We start from the raw sequence: 14,210 nt of genomic DNA, 5'->3' as shown, positions 1-14,210 counted from the left end.
CCGCTACACTGAGTAGGGTAAGGTCATGAACCCGTCGTCCCGATGCGAGTAATAATAACATAGCTGTTCTGCGTGAAACTACATATAGGTTGTATACTAGTGGTGTTGTTTTCTTGAGGTAGTCCACGATTATTCTTGGATCCCAAATCGGTGGTTTTGTAGGTCTAGTCTTGCGGGTGGATATGGCTTTTAACATGACGCACTACTATGTTACTGCTGATGTCTTTACTGATCATAGGTATGCAAAAGGTAGCTATGGCTGACTTATGTACAAGAATAGTGTTATATGAAAGACATTCCTTATTGTATAAGTGACCCAGGTATCTAGCCACTTAAATCGGTGGTTTTGTAGGTCTAGTCTCGCGGGTGGATATGGCTTTTAACATGACGCACTACTATGTTACTGCTGATGTCTTTACTGATCATAGGTATGCAAAAGGTAGCTATGGCTGACTTATGTACAAGAATAGTGTTATATGAAAGACCTTCCTTATTGTATAAGTGACCCAGGTATCTAGCCACTTCAATCGGCTCGGGGGTATTATAGCTTATCGTGTTGGCCATGCACCATGTCTTCCATTTGTCCCATGCAGGTTTATAGGTCTTCAAAGTGGATGGTCGCCAGCCGGAAGTGAGAAGTGATCTGTCCTCTACCGACCAGCTAGAAACTAACTCTGCCCACCCAAAATTATCCATAACTGGAGTGATAGGTCCCGGACTTGTGGAGGTGGACGCAGTGGCGGCTCTAGAATATTTTAGTAAGTGGGGTCAGATGGCGTGAAATATCTAATACATATAGGTATACCTAATTAATATCAATCAAAACGTATATTATATTTTTATTAATATTTTGAATTCTAACATTAATTGTGTGTATTTTAGTCATTTATTTTGTGTAGTGGCTGTTGCTTTAGATTCTATAAATAATTCAAAAAAACATACCTTTTGTAACTATTACTTCATCTTCATATGCCTCCTGTGTCCTAAAGAGTCTTATAATTAAATTCTACTCTTTTTTTTTAGTTTGGCGAACCGGTCTATCAATGTGTTGTTGAAATCAGGAACGGACTTGATGAATTCGTCTTCTATTGATAACATGGAAAGCGCGTTCAGCCGTTCCTCACCGATTGTATTTCTTGAAGATGTTTTGATACGTTTCAGCGTCGAAAAACACCTTTCTGATTCTGAAGTCGTCATTGGGATCGTAATAATAATTTCTAAAAGTGGGGTGACTCTGGTGGTATCTCTTTTACATTATTCTCGTCCAATGACGCTAAGAGAGAAACGGCGGATTTTAAATCACTAGTGAGTTCGTCATGTCCATACAGAATTTTTAATTCCGTTCTTAATTTATTTTTAAGTAGAAATGGATAATATTGAACCGCTATATCAAAGCTATAACAAGCTATAACAATTTTTTTTTTGAAAAATCTAACATCCACCAATCTTGCAGCGGTAAGACAGTCAGTATTCGAAAATCTATCGCTGGCGTGCACAACAATGACATCGCATGCTTCTTTCATCACGCGCTTCAAATCACTAGCGGAAAAATGTCTTTTACATGTTAAATTAGCGTAATGGTCTCCCTATGCATCCGTTTTCTCTCTTATTTTTAATATGGCTGCTTTAGAGTGTGTTATAGCTAAGTTTGCTGAATTTATTATCTATGCAAACTTTTTGAAGTTTTTGAAATAAAATGTCAACTTCCGGCAAAACTTGCGCGAAAAATGAAAGAAGACTGCAGAATAACCTATCGTATAAAAGATTTAAGAATCCACATGCTTCACTTAAAGTTACTGGATCCCACCCTGGATCTTCTTGAAATTTCAAAAAACACTCCCGCATCTCATTCAAATTTTCATAAACAGTGTTTATCATACGCCCAGAAAAATTCCACCTTGTTGCGCTAGGTCTTGGCATCCTCTGGTTCACAACCTTGTCCAGTAAACAGGTGCGTTTCGTGGACACTGAGAAAAATGATGAGAACCCAGAAATATTACCGAAGAATATTTTTAGTTCCTTGTGTGTTTTCGAACACAGTTGCTGCACTACATACAAGGTTCAATTGCAATGCACAAAATGTGCGTATGGGCGATCAACGTTAATCTGTGTCTGTACACCATTTAAATTACCTTTCATTACAGCCGCACATCATAGGTTTGAGCTATCAATTTCTCGCGATTGATTCAACAGTCACTAAGTACTAACATTATTTCTGCTGTCAGGCCACTAGCCGATTTATCCAGTAGTTTAGAACACTGCACAAATCGTTCAGTAACAGTCCCAAGTTTAGTAATATACCCAACATATATTATAACCAACTGTGCTTTACAAGAAACATCGGTTGTTTCATCCGCTTAAATTGAAACAAAATTCGTGGTAGATATATCCTCTTTGAGGAGTTCTCTATATAAATCGTACATGCAGTCCAAAAGCTCATTTTGAATAGTTTTTTAATACGAGTATTACATCATCTTCACATAGTAACTGGAACACTGAGCGAAACACTCCCGGCTTTAAGGATTCGGAAGTCTCATCGCGGCCACGGATTCCAATTTCGCACGAACCACAAAGTCTTAACACTCTTAACACAGAAATTATTTTTGAAATTACATAAGTATCTATTTTTGTCAACTTCTTGATTATGGCGTTGAATATTACGCCTATATACACTGTCTAACTTTTCAACAATGTTTGATTTACCAAAAAGTTTTAATGTCACAGCATTTTTCATGTGAGACGACGAAGTTTCGTGTGAAGTTAGCCTCTCTGATAGATGTTTTAAATCTGAATAACCAGATTGAGCCCAAACACTTTCACCACCAAACATTAAACAAGGAAAACAAAATAGTCTTTTTAAGGATACACTTGCAGTCAACCACGTTTTTTTAGTAAACCATTCCGATTTAAATGTTAATTTTTTTTTTGGTTTCACTAGTTTATACACAATAACTAAATCACTAGGTTGGTGGGGTCCCAATCGTTTCACTTCTAGTTTATCTTCAAATGTCAATGTACTGAACTTATATTTCAATAAATAATCCACCTCATTCATCATAGTTTCATTCATTATTTATCAAAATTATTTTATTAACGTGAGATGAAAACTATCTACAAATAGTACTTCACAATACATATAGAGAATATGTATTAACAAATATAATTTTAAACTTATTTTATGGATTACCGTTGATCACTGACGTCTGACTGGCAAACTAAAACAACTTGTGACAGGATATGCCCTGACCAACAAGATAATATAATAATTATATGTACGTCAACTTTTACCTAGGTACTAACATTTATACAGGGGTGGGTATATTGAATCGCATCCCCGGACCACCGCCAATACATGTAAAGCTAAACGTGTATATGACGTGCTTAATGTTCTACACAGTTATAGCGATAGGGAATTTTGAGAATCATAACTGATAATCGCATATAGCGTCTCATAATTGCTTTGCTTGCATAAATATTTCCTTTGATTTGAAAGGGTACATCTCAGAAGGTCCCGGCCACAGGGAACTCGGAAATCTGTTCTCAGAAGTTCTGTGACCCGACATTATTACTGTACGTACCTGCTATGTAGGTAGACTGAAGCATTAACAGGGTTGCGCCAAGAAACAAGAATCAAGGATGGGTAAACGGTACAAATAAAATACATAATTAATTTATACTTAACAAAGTCAATGTATTGTAGCAGGCATGTGTAACATTAATATTTAATTGAATATTAATTAAAGAATGATGGGGGGGACCATCCCCTTGGTCTCTTAAGGTAGAGCCGCCCCTGGGTGGATGGTTTGTCACCGTATCCACTAGAAATGACTCCAAGTGCGGGATCGGGTAGGGGGGTTCCAGTGATCTCTGCTGTAGGTCTGCGCTCCAAAAACACTTCTTCCACCATGGGGCCACTAGTAAATATTTTCCCCTTGCCATGTTCAGGTGTGCCAATACTTGTGGAATTAGATTCGGCGTTGGGAATATCCAGGCTAGTTTGAAGTCCCACTGTCGACTGAAGGCATCGTGGAACAGTGCAAGGGCATCGTTCGGATTTCGTGAGACATACGTTGCGACAACATGGGCTCTGTTGGACGCGAACAGGCCTACGTCTGGGAGTCCCCATCTTTGAAATAGGGGAGCTGTAGCCGCCATAACTAGGTACCATTCTGGGATAATTATGCTGCGTGAGAGATGGTCTGCCACGCAGTTGTATTTGCCTGTAAGGTATTGTGCAGTCAATGATATACTGGCATGGTTGGCGGTTTCCAGAATTTGTCGGCAAAGACTTAGTAGGGTTGCGGAATTTGTGCCCCCTTCGTTGTTGATGTAGGCCACCACTGTTTTGTTTTCAGTTTGTAGGAGTAATTCTGATCCTGTGAGCGTTTGCTCCCGGAGTTGTATGGCTGAGAGTACTACATACAGCTCTTTTCGGTTGGAGTGCCACGTGGATTGGCTTTGTGTCCATGTACCTGATAGGTGGTACTCGTCTAACTGCGCTCCCCAGCGTGAATCGGCTGCGTCTGTGGTGAGGAAGTGATTGTAGGTTTTCCTGAGGGGCCTCTCGTCCTCTCGAGCTTGTGGTGAAATCGATGTTGTTTTGTGAGGGTGTCTGAGGTGAGTCTTGATAATCGAGCGCTCGTATGTTGTAGACGTCGGCAATGCAACCTCTTCTGTGGAGTGACGAAGGTTGCAAAGTTGAGTAGCCCGAGGAGGCGTTGGGCCTGCCTGAGCGACCAACTGCCTTTTTAGATCTGCAATTGCAGGTGGTGACGAAGTGATGTGCACTTCTCTGTTGATAGATATTTCCGATTGTTGTGAGTATCCCACGTGATACCCAAGAACTCCCGCTGTTGGCTTGGAATCAGACAAGATTTTTTCTTGTTGATTATCCAGCCTAGTGGCTGCATGAAATCTATCATATAAGTCAGTTGCGACAGAAGAATCTCTCTGGACTGATTTGCCATCAGAAAGTCGTCTAAGTAAGTGACGATTCTCATACCTTTTCCCCGGAGGTGTTCGGCCACCCAGTTTGTTAATGAGGCAAACAGTCTTGGTGCTGCCGACAGTCCGAACGGAAGGCACGTGAATTGAAGGAGTTCTCCTTGGTAAACTAGCCGAAGAAATTGGCGATGTTGTATAGCTATAGGTACATGTAGGTACACTTGGCTTAGGTCTATTTTTACTAACCAGTCTTCCCTTTGCAGGAATGTTGGGACCTTGAAATGGTGGAACAGTTTGAACGGCCTTGGTTGTAGGAAACCGTTTTAGGTTGAAGACGGGTCGTTGACTGCCGTCTTGCTTCCTTACTAGGAACAGGGTTGAGAGGAAGCTCGGAGATGGTTCTGCCGATTCCAATACTCCCGATATCTTCAGTCCCGCGATTTGTGAAGTGATCTCCGGCGATTGTCGCGTTTGGAAATCCTTCTGGAATTGTACGGAAGGCATTATTAGAGGGGGGTTCTTTATAAACGGAATACGGGTTCCCGTTATTATTTTTAATAATGGTGGTGGTGCACCCTTGGCCTGCCAGATTTCCTGGAAATGCTGGAGGCGTCCCCCTTTGAACGTGGTGAGGGAGACCCGGTCACCTGCGTCTAGGGTAAGTGTCCCTCCCACCACCTCGGTTATCTCTGGGAAAACCTCGGTTGGATGGGCATGGGCCTCTCGGCAAGCCACCCCTAACCTGGTCTGGTATCCTCCTCGTGTATCCCTGCATCCGAAAGGTGTCATTGTGTCCACCTAACGAAGTGCTAGGTTGACTCTCCCTGCCCTGGTCAACCACTTTGGTGGTCTGATCGAAGACCTTCTCACGACCCCCACTTCTTTCTAGGAACACCGCCAGTTTATCTTTATTGAAGATATGTTCGGCGCTAGGTGGGATCTTGTTAAGAGCCTCTCGCGTGAAGGTGTCTTTTATAACGGAGAGGATTTTCTTCCGCCTCGTCTGAACCAACTCTGCCCGTTTTCCACAAAGGATTCGGGTGACGTCCTCAGATACTTTGTTGAGTGCTGAAGAGGTCCCGAACTCCTTTACGACCGTCTCAAAAAGAGCCGTACCAATGCGATAGTGTGGTCGCTGATAGAGTCGACCACTCGCTGTAACGCGTCCCGAATACACTCCTTTTGAGCGAGCATCGCATTTTGGAGGCCGGCGATCGTACGCTCCATTAGATGTATCGTTTGCGATGAACGATCGTAGGGGCATAACTCATCGTTGAGTCCCAACTCAACGAAAGATGGGGCCGCCAAATATTGTTTTTGGGTTTCAGCGTAGCGAACCCCCGCCCAATTATCTGTGTCGAAAAGTTGGAGTCTGGTAAGTTCCGCTACCCGAGCTTTGTCTGGCGTCGGAAAAGCAGGCTCCTGAACTACGACACTAAATACAGGCAACGGAATCCTGTTGGGTTTTTCCGCTGTTTCAGGCCTTGCGGATGGCCGTAAAAAACTTACCGGAGAGTCGATGTTTACCGTCGGCCTCTGCGGAGTAGGCACCACTGTAGGCAGACCCTGTTGGGTCAAGATTGAAAAAATCTGAGATACCTTGTTATCCAGTGACATTACTGATGCCCTCAGTTTACCTACTGGATCGTCCAACAGTAATTCTGACTCATTCGAGTCGGTCTCCATCGCTAGTCCCTCCGCGACGTTGCTGGCTTCATTACGCTGTTCGCTTTGTCGCTTCTGACAAAGGAAAAAAATAATCAACTTTTGAATAACCAAAGACAAAGGACGCTACGATAGAAGCGTCGGTCCTGCCAGCCTGCTAAACAAGATAATAATTCAATTAATTAAATCGTAAAAGATATTAATAAATATTGTCTATGGATTTTGTTATGGCAGCACCTGCATAAACCATAGAGTGACTTGTTTATTATTACTGTCAGTGTCGGTTTTGACTTGGTTGTTTTATAAAATAATTTTTTTAATCGATAACTATTTCGATTGTAACTTCACTATCAACGCGAACGATTTGATTTATGAAGTTGGAATACTTAGTCATTTGTAAGTCTTATCGTGGCATTATGTCATGATGCTTCCAATATCGCCAACTTATTAGAAAATTGTACATCTAATATTCTGTAGTACCTATTCGGATGATTACAATTATTTATTGTGTTGGCATCGCACTGCTCACAGTCGACGTTGAGAATGGATTCGTTGGGTAATCGCTCAATAAAGACAGAGAAAGAGGAAAAATATATTCAGTTATCAAACTTATGCCAAACTTGTTTGGCCAGCAGAAGTAATTCTAACCTAAAAGACATGATGGGAATGTCTGATTATTGTGGAAGCATAGAGGTATACTCGGATATGATGAGTTATTGTTTTTCTTTGAATGTAAGTTCCTGGCTAAGATATTAATTATTTATCATATGGTTACAGCAATTTCAATTTATTTATTTACAAGTCATCATCATCAGCCGGGTTCGATCCACTACTGGATGAAGGCCTCCCCGGGTCACAAGATTTTCAAGAAGTTCACAAGATGTGACTAGTTGTCCGCGCGCGCTGCCATCTTTCAGTGAACGCAGTGTTGCCAACCAAACTATAATTATAGTACATTTTGGTCCGCGTAATATTAAAAACGTATTGTACGTCAAAAATACCACAATTTTGAAAAATGGAATTAATTGAATTCTCCAGTTAGCATATTTTTACATTTTCAACATGTCCTATAATTTTTGCCGAAATACTATCATTTCTTGGACAGCGTACTATAATTCGATGACAAAAAGATAGCAGAATTCAACAATGACGACTAACAGCCAAAGACGGCGGACGACCGGTCACAGGCACCGCCTCCCCAAGCTCCTACCACTCTTCTCAGTCCCTAGTTCTTTGCTATGACATACATCCACCGAACTTTATGAGTTTGTCTATCCAGCGGGTTTTGAGATGTCCCTGTGGGCGTTTATAAGTATTGGCATATTATAATATAGACGAATTATGTGAAAAATTATATTACTACAAAGTGTGCAGGCGCTCCAAATTGACGAGCCGAAAGTCCGAGGACAATAAGTTGTCTGATTTGTCTATGCTCTGCTACTGACCAACAGACGATCAACGAACGAGTAAAAAAGTCGAGCTTTGACAGTTGTGATAACTAAACGTATCCTAATGTCTTCTTATAATCCTGAAATTTTGTGTTATTTACTTGTAAATTTGCATAAAATAATGTAGGAGTAAAAACAACATTCATAAACTCGAATAAAAAAAATTATTGCTAAATCTCTCATTAATCAATTCAATTTTTTTCATTTCAAATGATTGCCTATTATTATTGTCAAATCATACTTACGCATTTCTTGACAGATGAATTTTGGCAACTCAGCGAATAAAATATCAAACATGTTTGAAATCCAATGAACCTGGTCTACGGACTTTAAAATCAGTTAAGCAAATGCACAATTGTCTATGAATTTCTTTCTCCTGTTACAGATAGGCGCCGATCAACCAAAGTATGGAAATGCTTATATGATCTGTGATTCTTGCGTCACGAGACTTAGAGAAGTCACTAAATTCAAGAACCAGGTGGAAACTGCGCAGGAAAATATTAGGCACTGGCTCGGTAATTTTACCATTATTAATTATTTTCTCGTCATTTTTACTTCTGATACAGCCATGATTTCCGAGCGGTAACGTGTAGGCTTATAATAATGTGGGTCCCGAGTCATGTGAATTACAATATTTATTACACAATATAATATGGAACTGAATGAGTTTTAGATATTAAAGAATTGAAAATCAATTTTTGTCAAGCAATCTTCTTTTTCTTATCATGCCATCCCCAAACGGAGGTCGGCCACCTGCTGCAGGAGCTACAGTCGTACCAATTATGAAGGTTTTTAAGCCACGAATTGCAGCGTCGTCCTTTGCTATGCTTACTATTGATATTTCCTTGCTGTAATTTTGTCCTCTCATAATGTGGCCGAGTTACTGTAGTTTTCTGGTTTTCATAGTTCGTAAAAAGCAAACTTGGTCAGTAAGTAGTATTGATTTTTAATTTTCAATTAAGTATAGTGAAATTGAAGAGCTTGGGAGTAAATAATGTTAAAACGACAAAAGCTCGAACAGAGATACAGTCTGCTAATTTTCCAAAAAAATACATATTTTTTTTGATATTTACTACAAATAAACGAATGAACAAAGTTTTCCACTACTGTCATCCAATTTTAATGTTATGAAACGTAATTGTTTATAAAATCCATCTCTTTGCATTTGTCGCTAAACATTATTTACTCCCAAATTAGTACCACCTAACAGTTGGAAAAGTAAATTTATATGACTTATTCTTCTTCATGTTCCAGATGGGACAAGTGATTTTCCTGTTTTTCATTTTGAACAGTCTGATGTTGATCCATCATTGCGACATGACATAGAAATCGTCAACGTCAAAGTTGAGGATTTATTACCTAGTGATGACGACAACAATTTTTGTAGAGAGAAGTCCTCTGAAGACCCATTTCAGAGTGAAGCCGGTGACCAGATGATGTAAATTACCTTTTGATACATATTAGATTTAACTCTAGTTAATCACAAAGAATTCAGTGCCACTTTGAATACTATACTGATTTACCCATTGATTTACTATATAGGATAGGCCTTTAGCTAAATTCACATTGATTTGAAGCGTAGATATTTTCTGATAGTTCGTAAAGCATTCGGAGTCATTCGTTGGTAGGCGTATTGGTATTAAACGGTATGCAACTCATGAGGTATCACCTGATTAGTATGGAGTGGTTTTCAGCCAATGAGATTTTATATTGGCTAGGTTAAACTGAAGGTGGGAAATGTACGATTTTCGTTTGTAGATACGTCTCCGTGAGCCCATTGAAAAACACAAACCTCTTTGGATTTACCCCATTTCAAATGTGAAAAATAAAACAACACTAATGTGTCAAATAATATCGTCACTGTTCTGGCAGAAGACACTAATTCGAAAAAATGACTTTGATTAGTTATACCAAAATGTTCCTTATTTCAAACTTTACCGTCTGGAAACCTTCTTAATAAATAAACAGTCTTTATTTCAAAGTCATCCTTTTTACGATTACTTAATAAACTCACATGATAGACCATTTCAAACATTTTAACAACTTCAAAGTCAAATTACTCAAAACTAGCGTTCTCCAGTTAGTCTGTTCTGCCAGAACAGAGATGATATTATCATCACGTCATGTGCTGTCGCTACGGGAAAAAAGTGTGTGATGTCATTTTTCTGAACATTGTCAAATCTCAAAAAAAGTGTGTGATGTCATTTTTCATGAACATTGTCAAATCTCAAATCAAAATCTGCCGAAATTACCAGAACAACAACGAGGTCACCTCACGCGTACCGCCCTATATCGGCAACTGCATGACTCAATGAACGTTTTTTATTTTATTTTATAACACATTTTCGACTCATCACTCGACACCATTTCGTCAAAATGCATGCTATGGATTTTCTATTAAATTATTGTCTATTTCTGGTGTTTATGATATGATATTATCTATGGTTTGCTGGTTGAGTTCTGTTCAAAATATTATCTATGGATGCAATATCGCAAGTAATTTTAAAATGCTCACTGAAATCGAATACACAAATCCAGTAAATGAAGACACAACTAAACGTACAAAATATAAAAAGCAAAAAACGCCCACAGTCAAAGTTAATGCTGTCAAAAGTTCTCATCGCTCCATGAACAAAAGGTATGTGTATTCACAGAGAACAATAGTAGGAACTGAAAGGTAAATAGGGTAAGGAGAAGCAGGCAACCGATCTCGAGTAAGGAAGAATACGGGATAAATTTAAATACGTGTCAAGAATACGCCATACGTCAAATACTGACAACTGCTCTCGGTTTATGCATTGACGCTCATTTAATATTGGTGTATTACACACACTATTGCACGTCTATAATGCATGGTTCATTTGTATGCGTGGCCCTCATAGTCCAGTGCACAAGGCGTTGGCCTTGCATCGTCGGGCTTTGAATCCCGGTGAGGTCACAATATATTTGTGATTGTTTCATTTCTATTACTGCGGTACTGTTTCACTACATTATTTTGCTTGCAGATTTTCTTGCTAGAATACTACTGCGGATGATTGAAATTTTTCCCTTCTAAATTAGATTAGACAGTTTTTTTCTTAGCTTCCTGAGTGTCCAATCAATAATACTCTGTTTTTTTTTATAGATTGTTTTTATTTATTTAGCATTTTTATAATTAATTTCATCACGCAATTTGTTATAGACAAATAACATTTAACTAATTACACAGTATTTTCCAGAACATGTGATGGGGTAGTGACAAAAATTGAAAATACAAATCCAATAGAAGATGAAATAATAGCCGAGTGTACGAAATCTAAAAAGCAAAAAACCCAACCAGTAAAACATAAAGCCGACAAAAATTCACACAGCTCCGTGGACAAAGGGTATGTATATATACTTTACATAAGAATATTCTGCTTAAGATGACACAGCTAGATGTCCACCAGTAACGATTTTTTTCAAGAATTGTCGGCACTGCTAAAATATATCATTGCCGGTTAACTTAATTCACTACACATCAGTGGTGAAGGGTGGAGGTAGGCTATGGAGATCTCTCAGTTGTAATTCAGAAAGTCATTATCGTTAACGGTGATGCCTGCCACAAATACCTAATGGCATTAGAGTTTGCCAAAGCTAATGGCGTTATATTGGTGTGTTTGGATGAATCGTTAATTGGTCCAATAAATTGACGTTTATTATAACAGTGAAATGGCATTGTGGATTGAGGAACACCCGGATAAAGCTGTTGAACTTTATCAGGTAAGTGGTTTTTTTGGAAAAACCTATGGGTATACTGCTTCTGTTGAAGACATTAAGGGTAGTTTTGAAAAAAGTGAAATTTATCCATTTACTTCTTCCATCTCAAGTCACCAATAGTTTTTTCCAAGCTAAGTGAGTGATGGTGATATTAAAATTAATAGAGACTGAAAAGTTTAACGTGAGGCCTGGCAGCGGCGCTCGTGTTGTGTCTTATCTATGGTTTTCGATTTCGAAGTATTGTGAATATTGCCAGGATTGGAAGATATTATTTCCCACTTCCTCCCTTCCTCCGCCACCCCAAAAACCAGACAAGTGACCAATTAGTGAAAGCGGCGGATTATAGTGCATACATACAAAATATAGTAAAAATTAAAACAGGTATTTCGTAAAAATAGTGTTTTGAGAAATTTGTACTAGCAAATTACAGTTTTATTTATAATCAAAATTAAGTATTAAATTTACGAAATTATATCTACATATTTATAAACTAAGTTTATTAACTTAATATTAAACAGTAAATCACTTGACACAACCAGTTGTTCAGTGATGCAGATATTCTTGAATGGCTTAGGATTCCTGGCTTTCCCTATGACCAAAAGCTTCAGTTTGTGTGTCCCGGTTGCATTGGAGCACGGCATAATTGTGATGCGGTCCTTGGCCACTTTCTCATCTGCGTTGTATACTTGTGCGCGGCGTACTACTAAATTTGACAATCGAATACCGGCGAATTATAGAGCTTGATTTTATGCTTTCAACTAGTAAAAATAGCGGCGGATTATAGTAGTTGTCGGATAATCGAGCGGCGGATTACTGAGAGTGTACTGCTGTATATATTTTCGCAAATTTCAAATAATGATATACATATGTTTCCAATAACTCAGGATAAATTTTATATGGCAACATTTAAATTTTAAGTGTGTTTTGTAGCTGTCATCGAGGCAACTCTTTCGATAACGTTGTTGAAGAGCCGAATGAGGTTATTTTGTCATTTTTCTTCTTCACAGTAGGAGATAAGATGACTTATAAACTTCCTGCTGTCACTTTTCAAAACTTTTGCCATTATTAACATGTCTAAATGACTGATACCGCACACTTATAAAAAACGTCAGATGCGTTCGTGGTGAGGGGAATGAATACTGAAACGCGAGAGGAGGGGATCTAGTTCTCCAAGCCGCCGCCCATCACCGTAAACTTTTCGCACTCTATCAATGGATGGTGAATACGCTTCCCTGTAGCTATGTTCACATGTCTGATGTATACGCAGTGGTTTTCTGCAAACAGTGTCGCCATCTTTTTGTCACCGAATTATAGTATGCAGTCCATGAAATTATAGTATTTTCGCAAAACTTATAGTACACCTTATCATCAGCTGTTGAAAATGTATAGGATTTTTGTTTTTCACCAAAAAGAGAATATGAAAAATTCAAGAAATTCCATTTTAAATCAAAATCAAGGACTTTTTTACTTATTTTGAGCAACTTTTTTTCTCATGAATAACCCAATAGCCAGTAGATCAAGGATTGTGTAGTTACTTCCTTAATTAAAATTTGTTTCACTTTAAGGGTGTTAACCGTCAATTCTTGGTGAAAAGACATTGTATGAATTAAAATAAAACACAATAATATGTAATACTTATTCCACATTATTTAATAACGGTCAAAAGTAAACAAATTTAATTTACAGTCGAACTTGGTTATTACGAGGAAGATGGGACCGACTGAATTTGCTCGTTATAAGCATTACTCGTTATATCGTTATATAACATTTTTCACGCCATGTTCTATTTAAGCATAGAACATAAAAATCTAAAAACCATAGTAAAAATCCCCGAAACGAGCATGGCATTCATAAACTACAAAAGAGGCCGGCGCTGGTATGTACCTACTGAATTCACAAAGCTTGGATTTTTTAATGCAATTTTAACCATAATATGCGTGGATACTTTTTCAATGTCGGCGAAAACACCAATTAGGTACTTAGACACTTAACTAGTGTCATAAACGTAATCCGATCCCGGCAGCATCAGTCGAATGGCCAGTCGGATTTTATTGCTTTGGGTCGAAAATGTTATTCTTAAACGATTGGCACATTAACAATTTTGCTTAGTATACCCGAGAAGTAGCTTGTTATAAAAGTGAATAAATGTATGTAGAAAATCATAAACTAAAATGTCAACGAATGTTTCCTCATTACATCCGAGATCTCACTATTTCCGTGATCCAAGTTTGACTGTAATTACCTTGGAAACAGATAATTTTCTTAAAATATTGTGTTCATGTTTTCAATAAATAATTTTTATTTAAAATTTGTTAGTTACCTACATGCAAGAATGTCTTTTTTAAAAATCAATTAAGAATGTCCTATTGAAGTAGATGAAGGAAATGATCGTTGTTAAAATATGTGGAATCAGTA

At 38.4% G+C, this 14,210-nt stretch overlaps 1 protein-coding gene across 2 annotated transcripts in view; it reads left to right on the top strand.

Annotated features, from left to right (window-relative positions):
* Window positions 1–6,857: 6,857 nt before the first annotated feature.
* Window positions 6,858–14,210, top strand: part of LOC147074881 (uncharacterized) — a 29,526-nt gene continuing 22,173 nt past the window's right edge. The window contains exons 1-4 of one of the 2 annotated variants that reach the window (XM_085943064.1): window positions 6,858–7,341; window positions 8,443–8,572; window positions 9,312–9,495; window positions 11,276–11,422. In XM_085943064.1, coding sequence (XP_085799190.1) covers window positions 7,153–7,341; window positions 8,443–8,572; window positions 9,312–9,495; window positions 11,276–11,422 — 650 coding nt within the window. In that variant the 5' untranslated portion in view covers window positions 6,858–7,152. The remainder of the gene's footprint in view (window positions 7,342–8,442; window positions 8,573–9,311; window positions 9,496–11,275; window positions 11,423–14,210) is intronic. The other variant, XM_085943065.1, reaches the window with a different exon arrangement.

Source organism: Rhyacophila brunnea, unplaced genomic scaffold, assembly GCF_057557595.1.
Source record: "Rhyacophila brunnea isolate RB1 unplaced genomic scaffold, BYU_Rbru_1.0 scaffold_15, whole genome shotgun sequence".
Taxonomy (NCBI): domain Eukaryota; kingdom Metazoa; phylum Arthropoda; class Insecta; order Trichoptera; family Rhyacophilidae; genus Rhyacophila; species Rhyacophila brunnea.
The sequence above is the reverse complement of the archived record's forward strand: the minus strand, read 5'-3'. Positions and strand labels throughout refer to the sequence as shown.